The sequence below is a fragment of the Musca domestica genome, unplaced genomic scaffold, assembly GCF_030504385.1.
Source record: "Musca domestica strain aabys unplaced genomic scaffold, Musca_domestica.polishedcontigs.V.1.1 31, whole genome shotgun sequence".
NCBI lineage: Eukaryota > Metazoa > Arthropoda > Insecta > Diptera > Muscidae > Musca > Musca domestica.
Window position 1 is genome coordinate 902,205 of NW_026712309.1, and position 19,318 is coordinate 921,522.

The 19,318-nt window shown below is 40.8% G+C and overlaps 1 protein-coding gene across 3 annotated transcripts; it reads right to left on the reverse strand.

The window, feature by feature from the left end:
* Positions 1 to 7,579: 7,579 nt before the first annotated feature.
* On the reverse strand, positions 7,580 to 17,180 carry LOC131803591 (uncharacterized protein DDB_G0271670-like). 3 transcript variants are annotated; one of them, XR_009342675.1, is made up of 2 exons: positions 9,139 to 11,501; positions 7,580 to 9,005 (listed from the first exon to the last, which is right to left on the reverse strand). XR_009342675.1 is itself a non-coding variant. In XM_059124978.1 (2 exons), the coding sequence occupies exon 2, from the start codon at positions 11,058 to 11,060 to the stop codon at positions 9,366 to 9,368; it is 1,695 nt and encodes a 564-aa protein (XP_058980961.1). In that variant the 5' UTR covers positions 11,061 to 11,151; positions 16,754 to 17,180; the 3' UTR covers positions 9,064 to 9,365. The 3 variants fall into 3 exon arrangements, 2 of the variants coding, with proteins under 2 accessions (XP_058980961.1, XP_058980960.1); XM_059124978.1 differs by lacking the exon at positions 7,580 to 9,005 and adding an exon at positions 16,754 to 17,180 and having other exon boundaries at positions 9,064 to 11,151; XM_059124977.1 differs by lacking the exon at positions 7,580 to 9,005 and adding an exon at positions 13,937 to 14,060 and having other exon boundaries at positions 9,064 to 11,151.
* Between the last annotated feature and the right edge of the window lie 2,138 nt (positions 17,181 to 19,318).

Consider the following 19,318-nt stretch of genomic DNA (forward strand, 5'->3'; position numbering starts at 1 on the left):
GAATGAGAAAACATTCGTTGTCCAGCAGTTTGTTAACAAACAAAACGATCGTGTTTACTTGCCAAAAAGGTCAGCTGAAAATGTGCAACTTCGGTTGACCACCAGAACTCAAACGCCGGCCATGAGCGCTCTCCGCTTGCATTAATCGACCGTGGTATCAGAATAAATGCCGAATATTATCGAGAAAATATTCTGGAGGGTGTATTAAAGCCTTGGATACGCAAACATTTTGGCCGCAAACCTTGGGCATTCCAACAGGACTCAGCACCATCGCACTCAGCACGCGCCACCCATGAATGGTTACAAAATGACGTTCACCGCTTCATTTCATGATGTTCATCGGATACCAATCCGTTGGACTATTGTGTCTGGAGTATTTTGGAAACAAGGTTGGCACTAAAAAATACCAATATGTAGATCACCTCAAGCAAGCGCTTCGCCGGGAATGGACCAAAATACCGCAGAGCAACATTCGGACAGCGTGTTATGGTTTCATTGGCCGTTTGAAGGCCATAATTCGTGCCAAAGGCGACCAATTCGAACTAATCCAAAGTTATTCTAAGATTTGATGCTATTTCCGACATTTTTTACTTTCGTTCAATAATTTTTTGTTTATTTTTTTTTTAAATTTTGTATTTGAAGATCTTTATAGGTACTATAGTAACCATATGACAACAGATTACTTATGCTGGTACACGTGTTCGTATAGCCCCCATATAACGGTACCTTCCGATATTTGATATTTTCATGGTTTTAGCGACATTATTCTCCGAAATTGTTTCAAAATTTCGTATTCAAAGTTTGTAATGGGTACTACAGCCTTTGACAAAAAATTTCGGATGCAGGTTCACGTTTTCGTATAGCCCCCATGTAACTGTTTTCATTGGAACGGTTCTTTTTTGATTTTTTTTTAAATATTTTTCAAGTTCCTTTTCACCCCTTTATACCCAGTGTTTCCCACATACTTAATTCGACTTTTTCTAGTTTAGTACTTGTTTTGTACCCTTCTAATAACATACATCGGCAAATAACTCAAGAAGTGGCATAACTCCAAAAAGTTAGCAATTCCGCCTTTTTTACGAATTTTACTTAATTTTTCTACCAATTGTTTGGGATTATATCTGTAGAAGCCAAGGTGTTATAGCTCTTTTACTTGGAGTTTGACATACGTCGTTAAATCGATATATGGAGTTTATAAAACAAACCATTTTTGATCTTCCCCCTTATTATTATCACCTTTTGGCGTAACAATATTTTTAATTCGGGAAGTAAAATTTCAATCGATCACTTAAAATGTATTTTTCTCTATTCTTTGGGTAAATGAACTATATGAAAATCGGAATTTGTCAGACAATGCTTAATGTCAAAGATATTCAATTCGCATTTTTTGGGGGGTTCCCTCTCTTTCTGAAAATCAAGTTCCATAGGCTATCATTGTTTTTTCCCGCAGGAAACCACTTATTGTTCTTATTAAACAAATAGTAAATTTATAGGCCACTGCGTTTCCATTCAGGCTATCTATACCTCCGTCAACTCTACAAATATTAATCAAACTTTGTAACATTAAAATCACGGTAAACCATCAAAAGTCGGACAAACAAACAACAATCAGACTAAGTGACTGGCTGGCTAACTGACTGACTTGCGAGTGTCAGTTAAAACGAAATTGCCGCAAAGAATAGCTAAGCAATGGCAAACAGCTGCAACTAAAGGTTGGCTAGCTGGCTGACTGACTGGTCACCATTACCGCGCTTAGATTGTTTGTCCTTTGTCCATTTCTAGGATATGTCGTCTATGTTTGCGTGTATGTTTAGATCAGTGTCTGTGAGTGTGTGTGTTTATGCAGACGAATGAAAGCGTTTAACCATACCGAGTTCATGTAACACTTTTGGTGAATTTTAATTAGAACAAAAATTGTTCGGAATAACAAACACATTTTTCGCGAGGGTTGGGGATGGTAAGAGTATTGCTATGGATTCGACGATGTTTTAGTTTTGTTTGTGTTGGTGTTTTTATTTTTCTAAACTTGCATTTATACACGGCTAAATGAGAGAACTACTTTAACATGCCTGGAGAGTAAGAACATTGGTGGTTTTAGATTTTTTTTCGGAAATCGGAGGAGGTTTACTAAGATTGGTTGGAAAAAATTGACATAATTTATAGATAATTTAATATATAATAGACAGTATGAAGATTTTGGTCCCAATTTTAAACAAATTTGACATTTCTTGTTCTCATTGGGTAGTTAAACTATTCACAATGTAGGCCCACTTTTTCGTAGAGTCTCTATGTAACTTTATCTCCTGCGTTTCTGTATTCGAAAGTTTCGTATAATCCGTTAAAAATGCTATTAAATGTTAAAACTACCGAATATAAGGAGTTGCCGTTTTTTGGGGTCTATACGAAGTCACGGACCTGCAAAGGCAATTTTCTGTCACATTACAAAGTTCAAATACGAAATATGAATAATTCCGGTGAATAATGTAGCTGAAATCATAAAAATACGGAATACCGATATTTAGCGGCTATACGAAGACCTGGACCTGCATAGACAATTCTCGGTTATAGGCTGTAGTACCCATTAGAAACTTCAAATACGAAATTTGAAGTAACTACGGTAAGTAATGTCGTTGAAATCAGCAAATACCGAATATAGGGAGGTACAGTTATATGGGGCCAATACCTAAACGTGGACTTATTTACCATTTAAAAAAAAAGTCATACCGACCAAACACATATTTGAGTAAAATTAACCTAATTCAATTCATTCGGGATTTGCACAGACGGACAGACGGACGGTCAAGGTTACTTCGAAATAGAATTTTATGCTGATCAGGAATATAAAGCTGAGACAAAAAAACTGCAACCATCTTCAGACTGCTGTCATTTCTAAGCCACTCGTCCAACAGCTGTAAAAAATATTCCAGTGACAGCTCATTATATTGTTTACAAGCGTATAAAAGCATTTTGGTGAGAATTTTCCAGAAAAAAGTTATACGTGATGGAATTTAATCGTGATAGTATGCTTTCTTTATATTTGGCTGGAAAACCGCAAGTGGCTATCGTTAGAGCACTCCAGCATTTAAATGTGAATAAATGTTTTGTGTCTTGTACCATCGCTCGTTACCGTAATACTGGTAGCGTAGCCCGACATCAGCAGATATGGTTCGAAAAGTGAAGAAGCGACTTGATCAAAACCCGCAGTGGCCGAAAGATGGCTCGTGAGCTGAACATATCGCAATATTCCATTCGGCAAATATTGAAAAATCAGCTCGAGATAAAGCCATTTAAATTCCAAAAAGTGCAAGATCTTACACCGCAACAGAAAGAAAATAGACTCAAACTAGTTAAAGAGTTGCTCCGCTTGGCCGAAAGTGGTGAACTGCCGAATTTGGTTTTCTCCGATGAGAAAACATTCGTTGACCAGCAGTTTGTAAACAAACAAAATGATCGTGTTTAGTTGATAAAGAGGTCAGCTGAAAATGTGCACCTTCGATTGGCTACCAGAACTCAAGCGCCGGCCATGGTCGCCCTCCTCTCGTTTTAATCGATCAGAATAAATGCCGAATATTATCGCGAAAATATTCTGGAGGGTGTATTAAAACCATGGGCACGCAAACATTTTTGCCGCAGACCTTGGACATTCCAACAGAACACAGCCCCATCGCACTCAGCACGCGCCACCTAAGAATGGTTACAAAATTGGGTTCTTCGCTTCATTTCCAGCGCACAATGGCCACCAAAATCTCCGGATACCAATCCGTTGGACTATTGTGTGTGGAGTATTTTGGAAAGCAAGGTTGGCACTACAAAATACCAAAGTATCGATAACCTCAAGCAAGCGCTTCGCCGGGAATGGCCCAACATACCGCAGAGCAACATTCGGGCAACGTGTGACTGTTACATTTGCCGTTTGAAGGGTGACCAATTCGAAGAAAAATCTAAACTTATTTTAAAATTTGATGCTATTTCCGACATTTTTTGCCTTTATCCATTAAAATTTTTTTTAAAAAAAAATGTACCATTTGGTCCGCAAAAAACTTAAAAACGAGTAAATATAAATATGAAATCTATATCCAAATCTGAACCGATCTTGATAAAATTTGGCAAAGGTATTTCTGGACTATATTTCATATATTTTCCCGAATATAGTTATAACGGAGTGCATATTACGGTTGTGGATGACAAAAATAACAAATCGTATAAACAATATACATGTAAGCTACATATATGAACCGATTTCCACAAAATTTGAAATACTTGCTTCTAGGCTCAATTTGGTCGTGTGTGCCAAATTCTATGCAATTTGGACTATTATTACACATTGCGTGCACAATAAAAGAAAAATCGGACGATTATCTCCAATTTCAATAGGGTTCGTCTTTGGGCCAAATAATCATTTGTGCAAAATTTCATATCGATCGGACAAAATATGCGACCTGTGCTTTGTTTACAAAAATACATGGACAGGCGGACGGATTGGCATAAACCGATTCAAAATATGATTCTATGCAGATCATCAAAAGGAACTAAGGGTCTATCTCGCTTCCTTCTCCATGTACATACAAACAAATGCACAAAGACAAATTATCCTGGCCTCAGTGTGATGTAGGGTATAAATATAACAAACAACATAAACAAAATTATTTAACTTCGGTAATTTTGCCACCAATTTAGAATATTCTCTTCAATTAACACAAAAAAAAAATTCAAGATATTGTAGCAAAAAATATCAGATTATAATTTAAAAAACCAATTCCATTAACCACAACTGGGTTCCGATGGCTTAATTAATAATCATATAAATTCTCTACAACTTATCGAACCACCCATTTAAATTTTAATACAAACCTACAGCATGTGTCACGGATTTCTATTCGTATAATCATGCTATCATTGCCAGCAGTGTCATTGGTGTCCAGTGCGTTTTTAGCCAAAAACAAAACAAAAAGGACTAAAACAGTTTGCTCAACAACAAGAACAACTGTTGTTCGGAAATAGCTGCTTTTAGTTGTTTATTAGACTTAAAGCTAAATGACAATTAAAACTTGATGTTGTTGTGAAGCAATTTCGTTCTGTTTTGTTGTTTTTTTTTTCTCTGCCATCTTAATGCGGATATATTTCATGATATTGCGGTCCATGTTTGTGTTTTTTTGGCTACTTCGTTTTTGTCTCATGTTAATCGGAGGGCAAAAATGCATATTCTTTTCGAGAAAAAAAGTGGAAATAAAAATTCTCTTCTCAAACATGGCATGTTTATTTAGATAACCAAAAAAAGAGAAAACAAAGGCAAATATGTTTATTTTAATCAGGATCTTTGTATGAAAATTGTTAACATTTAGGCTAAACCGAAGTTGAAGAAAGGTAGGGAGAAAAAATGTTGTATGTGTACAAAAGAAAAAAAAACGAGAATTGATTTAATTTGAACTAATTCATAACATAGCTTATTTTGACTTTCCACAAAGGATTAAAAATATTAAAACATAGAAATACTTCAAGCTCTAATTTTAATATACAGCGCAACCGTTTGAAATTCAGTATACGAAGTTTGTAATGGATTCTGCCTTCGGTGATATAAGGAATAATGGGTCTTATTTCTTATATCACTCATTACGATTACCCCAAAAATTTGGTATTTTGGACATTTTATCCAAATTTTCAACAGATTTTTTTTTCACAGGTTAAAAAGTATCAGTTCGTTCTGCCGATAGACGCATACCCTCAACCAATATTCGATTATGTAAATATATTTTCACTTCTGTTATGATTATCCAAACTCTTGACCCTCCATGGAGTGAGTTCTGAAGGAATGGGGCAATATTGTCCAGTGCATATCGGATCTAAATAAATGCGATATAAATATTGCCACGTGCCAGGTTTGGTCTATATTGGTAACTTCATCATAAAATCCATATTCCTCTTAAATTGAGAGAAATATTTAGATATAGCAAATTGTAAAGAATAGCTGACATGTTTCGTAAGTTATAACAGATAAAAGTATTGAAAATTGTGATCCTTTGTGGGCGAGGTACCAGAAGTGGTTCGTAGCTATATATCATCTTCACAACAGATATTGTGTTACCAAACATAGTTGTATGTGTGAAATTTGAAGAGAGTTGAACGGTTATTTGGCTTACTTTGAGCATTTGGTTTCTCAAAATCTTGGGGCAGGTACCAGAAGAAATGGTCCGATCTCTACCATCTTTATAACAGATTTTGGGTGGATAGAAATATTGAGATGTGCCAAGTCTGAGTGGAATCAAATGTTAATTTCGCGTTTTATTAGCTGCATGGAAATTCAAAATGTTGATCCAAAAGGAGAGGACCGATATATCCCATCTTCATAACAGATCTTGTGTTAGTAGAAATAATGGTATGTGTGGAATATAAAGAGAACCTGATGCTTATTATAAACGTTTTGGTTATTCAGAAATTTAAACCTTTGTGGGGAGGTGCAAGAGGAATGGTCCGATCTCTACCGCCTTCATAACAGATCTTGTGTTGATAGGAATATTCATATGTGCCGATATTGTCTATTTTCACACACGACTTAGCACTGACCCAAATATTAGGGTTTGCAAAGTTGGAGCAAAATCGGATTATAGTTTCTCTTTCTGTGCAAAAAAATATTTTTTGAAAATTTCGACCTTTTGTAGGAGAGGTACCTGAAGGAGAGGACTGGTATATTCCATCTTAACACCAAACCTTGGGTTGATAAAAATATTGGGATGTGTGAAATTTAAAGACAATCGGACTCTTACATCACATGTAATCATTCAAAACTTGACTTTTGTGGTATTTGGAATTTACATTTTAGAATTTGGAATTTACATTTAGTTATCACAGAGTATTTTGGTGCTTAGTCCCAGATCTGAACAGCTCTCCAATTGCAGAGCTGTCAGTCCATAAACCAAACACAGCCGGTGTGAAACCATTGCTAACCCGCCTTAGTCCGGACTTTGGTGTGTACGCGCTCTCTACGTATAGGGAGGTGGCCCCCTCGATCGGCAGGGGCGGGTGAGAGAGGCGTGGGAACGAACGAAGGAAAAAACATGCGTTTTATGGACTGACAGCTCCAATCCCAATGGTTTTGGCAACTCACTCGATCAAGGTCCCGTCAACCGGCTTTACTCAACTCATAACTCAGGCATTGTTGTTTGAGGTCAGATTACACATTTTATTAGAGTCACATTGTCATACACTGTTTATACCCTCCGCCTCACTGTAATACATTGTATTATGTCTGTTTGCATGAAGGAAACGAAATAGACCCATAGTTCTTTTTGGCTATCCCCATAGAATCATATTTTCCGCCCATGTATTTTTCTAAACAAAGTTCGGGTCGCATTTATAGTCCGATTGAGATGAATTTTCTTGCAAATAATTTGTTTGGCTCAAAGGCGACCCCTATTGAAATTTCTGATAATCGGTCCAAATGTAGAAAGATATATAGCTCCCTTACATATCTTCGTTCAATTTAAAATTTCCTCTAATTAGAATAGATAGAATTAAGAACTTCAAATTTGGTGAAAATCGGTTCAGATACAGGGTGATATAAAAAACTGCAACAAAGTGTGACGACGTGTTTTCACTTTGAAGCTGGGGTAGGTTCAGCGGGGGCCAGAGTCGTCACAAAAATTTATTTGTTAGGACATAAAGAGAGAGAGAGCGAAGCAAAAATATTTTCTTAAAACGTTATAAATTTATTTCCTTAAATAACACTAACACTACACTAAACACAATAAAATCACGTTCAGAACGTTTTACGAAGAACACTAAATCACAAAGTTCAGTCGAAATGTTAATAAACGGGTAGCAGTGGTGGCAGCTTGGCACAGCGGCGGCCCGATGAATAGGCGAGCGACGAATAGAGTGGCGGCAGCTTGGCACAGCGGCGGCCCGATGAATAGGCGAGCGACGAATAGTAGTGGCGGCAGCTTGGCACAGCGGCGGCCCGATGAATAGGCGAGCGACGAATAGGGTGGCGGCGGCTTTGGCACAGCGGCGGCCCGATGAATAGGCGAGCGGCGAATAGGGTGGCGGCGGCTTTGGCACAGCGGCGGCCCGATGAATACGTCAGCGGCGAGTAGTAGTGGCGGCAGCTTGGCACAGCGGCGGCCCGATGAATACGCGCACGACGAATCGGGTGGCGGCAGCTTTGGCACAGCAGCAGCCCGATGAGTACGTCAGTCGCCGTCAACGCAGCCCGAAGAATAGGGAGTATTGCTACAGCCCTCACTCGACCCTGCGTTCAGTCGCCGTCAACGCAGCCCGAAGAATAGGGAGTATTGCTACAACCCTCACTTGACCCTGCGTTCAGTCGCCGTCAACGCAGCCCGAAGAATAGGGAGTATTGCTACAACCCTCACTTGACCCTGCGTTCAGTCGCCGTCAACGCAGCCCGAAGAATAGGGAGTATTGCTACAACCCTCACTTGACCCTGCGTTCAGTCGCCGTCAACGCAGCCCGAAGAATAGGGAGTATTGCTACAACCCTCACTCGACCCTGCGTTCAGTCGCCGTCAACGCAGCCCGAAGAATAGGGAGTATTGCTACAACCCTCACTTGACCCTGCGTTCAGTCGCCGTCAACGCAGCCCGAAGAATAGGGAGTATTGCTACAACCCTCACTTGACCCTGCGTTCAGTCGCCGTCAACGCAGCCCGAAGAATAGGGAGTATTGCTACAACCCTCACTTGACCCTGCGTTCAGTCCAGTCCAGTCACCACAAATAGTCAAGGCTTATTGTTTGGCTTACTAAGACTCAATTCAACCGAGGTTGCGCGCCTTTTCTTCCTCCCAATCACACTTGACTTACCAGCCATCAACAGAAGACTGATCTCGATTGTGTGAAATGCGTCTCCTTTTATACCTTTTTGGCTGGACAACGATTGTTGTTTTCTCATGACAGCAGCTGATCCCAATCTGACAGTTTTGCGTAGTTCCGCCATTTGCCACCAGGGGTTCCAATGTTGTATTTTAAGTATACTTCTTTCTACTAGGGGACCTGTGTGACCGTTAATATTCAAATACATTTAAATTACATGACCCTGAGTAGCTGTTAGTTTAATTCATAACTTAAATATTTTAATTCATTTTCAAACAAAAAATATAATTCATAGTTGATGTATATAACATACGTAAGTAAAAATGGTATTTAAAATAATAATGTACCCCAAAAACGAAAGCATGACTTTTGGGCGTTACATGGCATCTCTTCCTCCCTCTGATTTTTGATTCCTTGATTTGCTTTCTCTATTGCTATTGGGTTTCAATAGCCAGGAAGCCCTAGGGTGTTATGTAACCTTTTATTTCTCCGACATGGGCACTTTGGTTCGACTATATCTCGGTCGAATAGGAAGGTATGTTAGAGACCAATTGCAGAAGTTCGGAGAGATACCTTCACTACCCCGTCTGCTGATATTATTATGCGGTACTGCTTGCCATCTTGTTTAACAATTCGCTTCAGTTTGTGTCCCTTTTTCCAATTGTTTTTAAACTTCTCGATACGGATTTGTAGGTTTTCGGGATAATTTGGCAGTTCGAGAAATGTGTTATCGTTCACGGGATTGTCTGTCGAGGACGATGGCGTTGACTCAGTTGGGATTTCAGTGACTGGCAATTTGATTGTACTTGGTGTGCTATTATTCTCCTTACTGGGTATAAACACTTCATCGATGGAAGGTTGACTGCTACACAATGTTGGCTGATGAGGTGTCATCGTTTGGCTTGTGGATGATGATGAAGACGACGAGGCTGATGAGGATGAGGATGACGATAAAGACGACGAGGCTGATGAGGATGAGGATGACGATCGGGAAGACATCGATGGTGATGACAGTTCGACAACGTGTCCCGGCGTTCCTGGTAATGATTTATCTTCCTTCACGTTGGGGGACCTGTGATCGTCCGATATGACGGCAGCATTGGATTGCGATGGAATTTGTACGTCATCACTATGCAACAGATTTGCTTGTTCGGTTATGTTATATAGCGGTGATGATGGAGGAACACCAACCAGCGTCTGCCATTGGGTCCACCACTCAGAACTAGGATCTTCGGAAACTGTCACAAAACTACTTGCGGTCGATCTGGAGTCTTCTTCTAAATGTGCGAAAGCATGTGAGGATGAAGTAGGAACCTCCTCATGTTTGTGTGAGGTGTTGGATATTGAATGGATATCTTCGGTGTTGATCTCTTCCCCTATCGCGGGTGTGGGTGAGGGCGTACGATGATTATCCGGCGGTGGGTTGGTTATTTCATATATTGGATTTTCCCCGGAGTCGGGGACCAAAAGCTGCACAGTAACTGTTCTCTCATAACAGCGAAATCCGAGATATTTGTATTGGCTATCTTTCTGACGGACAAATCCCAGACCATACCTTTTTGGCGGAGACGAGGAACGTTGATCTTCGTTATCCGACTCATCCAGCGAGGAATTATTCGAGGATAAGGGTGACTGTGCTCGCCGAGTCACTGCGGTTTCTAAGTAACCGTAAAACATACGCCGACATTCTTCATCCATTTCGAAATTTGATTGAGATTCACCCGACTCCTCCATATTGGGCCGAGGAAGAGTTGATGCGTCATCTGAGTCACGACACCATTCTTTACCCGGTGTAACAGGCATTTCTGAGCACCTTGAAGTGGGTGTTGAGAGCACATCGGAAGCCGGCTTAAAGCTATTTGGCGAACCAAAACACGGGGCGTAGGTTGGTGTACGCGGGACGTCACTACTAGGCTGGGTTTCCTCGTTCAAAGAGTCAGTTTCATCGATATCGTCGCTGTTGTTTTCGGTCGTGTTACACTTTTGCTGTGGAACGTCATTCGGGGTTGTGCTGCACATTCGGTAAAATATTTGGTGCTGGGGCGATGAGGATTGACTGCTACCCTTTCTTGGATTGGGCTTACGGTATTGATTTGTTCTCCTCTTTCGGCTGGTACTAGGACCTTCGTCTAAAAATATTGTCCTTCGCCTTTGAGCCTCGACTTGTTCCAGATGAGCTCGAAATTTCTCCTTCGCCCGTTTGAATTTTTTCGTGTTGGGGCTATCTTGCTCCATCGTGATGTTGAAATTTTGAGAATTGCGATGGTCTTTGAAGTATGGGCTTATATTAGGACACTGATTAGTTTGGGTATTGTCAATTTAATGTCTAAAAATAAAATAAGAAATTATAATGAAATGGCATCACATAAACGTAAGTGGAACTACAATCAACATTCTACTTCTATGTCTACAATTTAATTTTGTTCTTCATAAAAAGGCTTAATTTCACTTAAGTGCGCGACGCGGGTGATGTTGTCTTTTCCTCGGACTACAACGATTACTGGAGATTGGAATTTTTGTACGACAAACGGCCCTCCGTATTTGGGCGCTAGTTTGGCGGCGAAATTTTCGACGGCCTTCGACTGAGGATGTAGACGAACTAGAACTTGCTCCCCAATCTTTGGTTTCCAAACTCGTCGTCTAAGGTTGTACTGTCTCCGCTGGTTTTGAGATGCTTTTGCCAAGTTTCGACGCACTATCTTAAATATTTCTTTCAACTCCTGGGCACGGTCTTCTGGTAAGACTATTCTAGCACCAGTTCCTGTTGTGAGCTGATCATATAATGCCTGGGGCAGTCGCGGTTCTCTTCCTTGTGTCAGGTATGCCGGCGAATATCCAGTGGATTCTGATGCACTAGTGTTTATGGCTAACATTATTTCGGGCAGCATATCGTCCCATGTATTATGTTGTTTCGAAACTTGTGCTATCATTGTTTTCACTGTCCGATTTGTCCTTTCAGTAGGGTTCTCTTGCGGGGTGTAAGGAGCCGTAAGTTGATGCTTTATACCCATTTCTGCTAGGAATTTTTCGAATTGGTTGCTAGTGAATTGGGTTCCGTTATCGGTTATCAATATTTTTGGAACCCCATATCTAGAAATAATTCTTTCTCTGCATGCCTTTATTAATCCCTCTGTCGTAGCCTTCCGCAATGGAACCAACTCCGTCCATTTTGAGAATCTATCCATAATAACGAGTAGCATTGAGTTACCGTGCTTAGATCGCGGTAGGGGTCCTACGAAGTCCGCACAAATAGTGGCCCATGGTTCCTCCGGGATTCTTATCAACATTTCCCCTGCTGGTTTCTGTTGGCTGACTTTATATTTTTGGCAACATTCGCACTGCTGGACATAACGTTTGATGTCCTGGAACATACCAGGCCAAAAATATCGGTTCGCCACCTTGTTGCTAGTCTTTCGCACTCCCAAATGACCTCCGGTGACACTGTCATGATTTTCTCTAAGGACCTGAATCCTTGATCCGGTGGGCACACACAGCTTCCATGGTGTGCAATCTTCATCGTTTATTTGCTTGGGAAAATGTCGATAAACATTTCCCTCAATGATTGTATAGTCTGGATACTTCTTCGGATTCTTGGTTATGGTTTCCTTCAACTTTTCTAGCCATGGGCACGGACTGGTGTCATATTTTACTGTGGCTAGGTCTACCGTTTCCAAAGGTGTTCTCGAAAGCGCATCTGCCACAACGTTCTGTTTTCCTCTACGGTATCTGATCAAAAAATTATATTGCTGTAGCTCGAGAGCCCAACGTGCGAGTCGACCTGTAGGGCTTTCAATAGAATTTAACCATTTTAGGGCCAAATGATCGGTAATAACTATAAACTGGTAACCCTCTAAATAGGGTCTCATGTGTCTGATGCCCCACAGTATGGCTAGACATTCCCTTTCAGTCGCTGAGTAGTTCTTTTCAGCCTGTTTTAAATGTCTGCTGGCGTAGGCTATGACACGTTCCACGTTATCTAACTCCTGTGTTAGAACTGCTCCAAGGCCATAGTTGCTGGCATCAGTTTGCAATATGAACGTCTTTGTGAAATCCGGACAAGCCAGAACGGGGGCTTCAGTTAACTTTGCTTTTAGGTCTGAGAATGCTTCTTGTTGTTCGGGACCCCATTTCCAATGTTTTCCCTTTTTAAGAAGACTAGTCAATGGTTGTGAAATTGTTGCAAACTGTGGGACAAATCTTCGGTACCAAGATGCTACTCCAAGAAATCTTCGTACCTCCTTTACCGATGTTGGAGGTTTCATTTCCACTATTGCGGCAACTTTATCTGGATCCGTCTTTATTCCCTCGCTACTCACAACATGGCCTAAATACTTCGTTTCTTTTCTGAAAAATTCGCATTTCTCAATGTTTATTCTCAGGTTAGCTGATCGCAATCTTCTGAACACTTCTCTCAAGTTCCGCAAGTGTTCCTCAAACGTTTTTCCAATGACGATGATATCGTCAAGGTATGCAAAAGCGTGGGGGTCCATTTCAGGCCCAATCACACTATCTAATGCCCGTTGGAAGGTTGCCGGTGCTGAATGCAAACCGAAAGGCATCACTTTCCACTGATATAGACCTTTACCAGCTACCGCAAAGGCCGTGTATTTTCTGCTCTCCTTCGCCATAGGTATTTGCCAATATCCGTCTTTAAGGTCCAGGCTACTCACGTATTTGGCATCCCGTAGTCGATTCAGTATTGTGTCGATGCGGGGTAAAGGGTAGGCATCTGGAACAGAACGTTTATTCAATTGGCGAAAATCCATACAAGTTCTCCAATTCCCATTTTTCTTTCTGACTAATGTGATGGGGAAACAGTATGGGCTTGTAGACGGCTCTATACATCCTCGTTCTTCGAGCTTTCTCACTTCGGCATTAATCACGGCTTGCATTGCAGGATTTCGCGGAGCATATCTTAATTTAATGGGTCGATCGTCGGTCATTACAATCTTATGTTCAGCTATTGACGATAGGCCATTTAATTGTTGGAACTTAGGGAGTTCCTGTGCCAGAAAATTTTCAACGATCTCACATTGCGTTTTACTCAATTCATCGTTTAAGAATTTAGGTCTGGGGGATACATTATTCGTAGCTGTCATTGTATCTATTACCTCTTTTGATGGGGTTTCCTCTCCTATAGCCACGGTACAATGCTCCGTTGAGGTGGTTGGCTTACTTAATTTGACACTTATACCGGCGCAGTGAATGGTCGTGTGGAACTGTTTTAGAAATTCCAATCCCAATATGATGTTTTCCTTGAATTGCGGCATGATGAGAAATGTAACATCTGAGCTTTGGTTTCCAAATGTAACAGGTAACACTGTTGATCTTGTGATGTTCACCGTGGTGCCGTCTGCGAGGATAACATTTGCCTCATGCCGTGAATAAGTAAACCTTTTCTTGATTTTTTCCGCAAATTCTCTTTTTATAAAACAGCTAGTGGCACCAGTGTCGACAGTTGCTTTAATAGCTTTCCCCTCTATTAAGACAGTTGCAGTAAGGCGATATTCTTCACATTGCAATGATGTAACATTCTGGTTACTCTTCTTTGCCGGGGGTTCATCCTGCTGCGTTTCTGGATTGGATGAGCTTTCGTTTAGCACTTGGTCACCTTGATTGGTGCAATACAGGTTATTTCTAGAGTTGTCCGCACGTCGATTATAGTTTTGTTGATTTCGAGGCTGTTCTGACCGAGAATTATTTGGTATGCTTTCGAGTTCGTCTGCCAAGGAGATCAATTCCGAAAGTGTGGTAAAGTCTTTACGGCGAATGTACCATTGATAATCCGAATGCGCGTTTCTAAAAATTCGTTCCAATTTTTGTTCTTCGGTCATATTGGTGTGCTGCATAAGATGCTGTATAGAGAGTACATATTCCTTAAACGGCTCCTTATTACGCTGTATCCTTCTCCTAATTTCATCCTCCAATTTCTCAAAGTATCTCGGTGGCAAAAAGAATTTCAGAAAATCACTCTTAAATTCGTTCCAGGTAGTCCAGTGTCGGTTGTTGTTCCTTAGCCAGATTAAAGCTTTACCTCGTAACAACTCTGGCATTACTTTAATTATTTGATTCACTTCCACGATGTACATTTCAGCCATTTCTTCTACACGTTCTACGAATCCAATAGGGTCCATTCCATTTTCAAAAGTAATATTCCATTTTCGGATTTGGTCGAGAATTACGAGTAACGACGAATTATTGGATGGCTTGGGCGGAGAATCTTTTTGAAATCCATATTCGGGGTTTGTTGGCGACATCTTCTGTACTTTTTGATCGTTTGTTACCCCTGTGCTTGACTCTCCATGTGACCTTTCCGCGGAAATGTGGGGAAGGGCGTACTCTGTTTTTATTGGGGATAATACTATTGCTTCTGCTCCACACGGTGTTACGGTTATAAGGGGTTGTTTTGTGACGGCTCGCAATGTCGGCGATTTGGTCGGACTGGTACTTTCATGTTTGTTCTGCAACTCTATAAGCCGTCTGTATACATCGGCTTCATGGTCGTTGTGGAGAAATTTAGCCCATCTTTTTCGGAGATCGTCCACTTTTCCAACTGGATCAAGATTGAATTCAGTAAGATATGTTACCAAGTCTTCTTGCTTTAGCATATAGGCCCAGGAGACCTTCAACATTGTCTTTTCGTTTGACATTTTTTTTTTTTTTTTTTTTTTTTTTTTTTTTTAACTGTTTTTTTTTCACTGGGTTTTCATCTGTATTTGTCTAATTATTGTTCACTCATTTATTTATTCTTTCTCTCTTTTATGGTCCCTGCTCGGGCGCCATTGTGACGACGTGTTTTCACTTTGAAGCTGGGGTAGGTTCAGCGGGGGCCAGAGTCGTCACAAAAATTTATTTGTTAGGACATAAAGAGAGAGAGAGCGAAGCAAAAATATTTTCTTAAAACGTTATAAATTTATTTCCTTAAATAACACTAACACTACACTAAACACAATAAAATCACGTTCAGAACGTTTTACGAAGAACACTAAATCACAAAGTTCAGTCGAAATGTTAATAAACGGGTAGCAGTGGTGGCAGCTTGGCACAGCGGCGGCCCGATGAATAGGCGAGCGACGAATAGAGTGGCGGCAGCTTGGCACAGCGGCGGCCCGATGAATAGGCGAGCGACGAATAGTAGTGGCGGCAGCTTGGCACAGCGGCGGCTTTGGCACAGCGGCGGCCCGATGAATAGGCGAGCGGCGAATAGGGTGGCGGCGGCTTTGGCACAGCGGCGGCCCGATGAATACGTCAGCGGCGAGTAGTAGTGGCGGCAGCTTGGCACAGCGGCGGCCCGATGAATACGCGCACGACGAATCGGGTGGCGGCAGCTTTGGCACAGCAGCAGCCCGATGAGTACGTCAGTCGCCGTCAACGCAGCCCGAAGAATAGGGAGTATTGCTACAGCCCTCACTCGACCCTGCGTTCAGTCGCCGTCAACGCAGCCCGAAGAATAGGGAGTATTGCTACAACCCTCACTTGACCCTGCGTTCAGTCGCCGTCAACGCAGCCCGAAGAATAGGGAGTATTGCTACAACCCTCACTTGACCCTGCGTTCAGTCGCCGTCAACGCAGCCCGAAGAATAGGGAGTATTGCTACAACCCTCACTTGACCCTGCGTTCAGTCGCCGTCAACGCAGCCCGAAGAATAGGGAGTATTGCTACAACCCTCACTCGACCCTGCGTTCAGTCGCCGTCAACGCAGCCCGAAGAATAGGGAGTATTGCTACAACCCTCACTTGACCCTGCGTTCAGTCGCCGTCAACGCAGCCCGAAGAATAGGGAGTATTGCTACAACCCTCACTTGACCCTGCGTTCAGTCGCCGTCAACGCAGCCCGAAGAATAGGGAGTATTGCTACAACCCTCACTTGACCCTGCGTTCAGTCCAGTCCAGTCACCACAAATAGTCAAGGCTTATTGTTTGGCTTACTAAGACTCAATTCAACCGAGGTTGCGCGCCTTTTCTTCCTCCCAATCACACTTGACTTACCAGCCATCAACAGAAGACTGATCTCGATTGTGTGAAATGCGTCTCCTTTTATACCTTTTTGGCTGGACAACGATTGTTGTTTTCTCATGACAGCAGCTGATCCCAATCTGACAGTTTTGCGTAGTTCCGCCATTTGCCACCAGGGGTTCCAATGTTGTATTTTAAGTATACTTCTTTCTACTAGGGGACCTGTGTGACCGTTAATATTCAAATACATTTAAATTACATGACCCTGAGTAGCTGTTAGTTTAATTCATAACTTAAATATTTTAATTCATTTTCAAACAAAAAATATAATTCATAGTTGATGTATATAACATACGTAAGTAAAAATGGTATTTAAAATAATAATGTACCCCAAAAACGAAAGCATGACTTTTGGGCGTTACAAAAGCCATTCGCCATAATTTTTACATTTTTTTAATATTATTGAATGAAAGCAAAAAATGTCGGAAATACCATCAAATTTTAGAATAATAATTGTTTTGTTCGAATTGGACACCTTTGGTACGAATTATGGCCTTCAAGCGGCCAATGAAACCGTCACACGCTGCCCGAATGTTGCTCTGCGATATTTTGGACCATTTCCGGCGAAGCGCTTGCTTGAAGTGATCGACACTTTGGTATTTTTTAGTGCCAACTTTGCTTTCCAAAATACTCCAGACACAATCGTCAAACGGATTGGTATCCGGAGATTTTGGTGGCCATTGTGCGTTGAAAATGAAGCGGGAAACCTTATTTTGTAACCATTCTTGGATGGCCCGTGCTGAATGCGATGGTGCTGAGTCCTGTTGGAATATCCAAGATCGGCGGCCAAAATGTTTAGGTGCCCTAGACTTTAATACACCCTACAGAATCTTTTCGCGATAATATTCAGCATTTATCATGATGCCGATTAGTACGAGCGGAGAGCGACTGTTATGGCGGTCCATACCATCACCATGGCCGGCGCTTGAGTTCTGGTGGCCAACCGAAGGTACACAGTTTCAGCTGACCTCTTTGGCAAGTAAACACGATCATTTTGTTTCTTTACAAACTGCTGGACAACGAATGCTTTCTCATCGCAGAAAACCAAATTCGGCAGTTCATCACTTTCGGCCAAGCGAAGCAACTCTTTAGCTCTTTTGAGTCTATTTTCTTCCTGTTGTAATTTCGTTCACTTTTTGGAATTTCAATGGCTATACCCCGAACTCATTTTTCTATATTTGCCGAATGAAATATTACGATATGTTCAGCTCACGAGCTATTTTTCGGATATCGATCAAGTCGCTTTTTTTACATCTCGAACAATTTCTGCTGATGTTGTTTTTTCTTCCATCCACTTCCTTGATGTCGGGCTACGCTACGAGTATCACGGTAACGAGGCATGGTACGAGACACAAAAGATTTATTCACATTTAAATGCTGGAGTGCTTTAACGACAGTCACTTGTGGTTTTCCAGCCAAATGTAAAGAAATCACACTATCACGCTTGAATTCTATCACAAACAACTTTTTTCTGGAAAATTCTCACGAATAGGCAATTGTATGCTTATAAACAATATAATATGATATATATTAACACTGTTATTGGTGTTTTGTGTATATAATAATAATAAGGTACGAAGAAGTGTTACTAGAAGCTTGAAAGGGTTAAGTATTTGGTACTTTTTGGTATATAGAGACATTTTAAAATAATATAAGATTATAGAAATAGAAAGGATCATCCAATTCTGTCCAAATTTTACTAATCCTAATATTTGTATTAGTGTTATGCCAGGTGCGAAAATTAACAATATGGGTGCACTTCATCATGTACCTCCCCCACAAAAGTCCAACATTTTGAATAATTATATCTTTTATAAAGTGTAAATTAAGCACCCTATTCTCTTCAAATTTCCCATATCCCAATATGTTTATTAACTTAAGATTTTGTATGAAGATGATATATATTGGTATACCCCTTCTGGTACCTCCCCCACAAAGGGGTCAACATCAAACTTAGCATATCTCAATATTCCTATCATCACAAGAATGGATTATGTCCGACAACCTCCACCACAAGGTTTTGAAAAATTATATCACTCATGAAATGCGAAATATTTTATCCGATTTTCTTCAGATTTCATATAACTTAATATTTTTATAAACACTAGTTATGACGCAAAATGATAGAAATCAACTCACCTCTTCTGGTACCTCCCCCCAAAATATCACAATTATAACTATTTACATCTTTCATAACTTGCGACAAATGTCAGCGATTATAATCAAACATGGTATATCTAAATATTTCTATCAACTAGGCATCTGATGTGAATATGGAATTTATCGGCTCTTTCCTTCTCGCACCTCTTTCACAAAAGAGTAAAATTATGCCTAACGATTATTACCAAAAATTATTCCCAAATATTTTTATCAGTATTAGGTTAAGCGGAATGCTTTGGTCAAAGTTAGTGAAGATGAGAAGTGATAACATTGGTCCACTCTTTCGGTGTCGCCTCCATAGAGTGTCAACGTTTTGAG

Coding starts and splice junctions, on each gene's coding strand:
- LOC131803591 (XM_059124978.1), bottom strand. CDS start 11,060: ATGGAGCAAGATAGCCCCAACACGAAAAAATTCAAACGGGCGAAGGAG.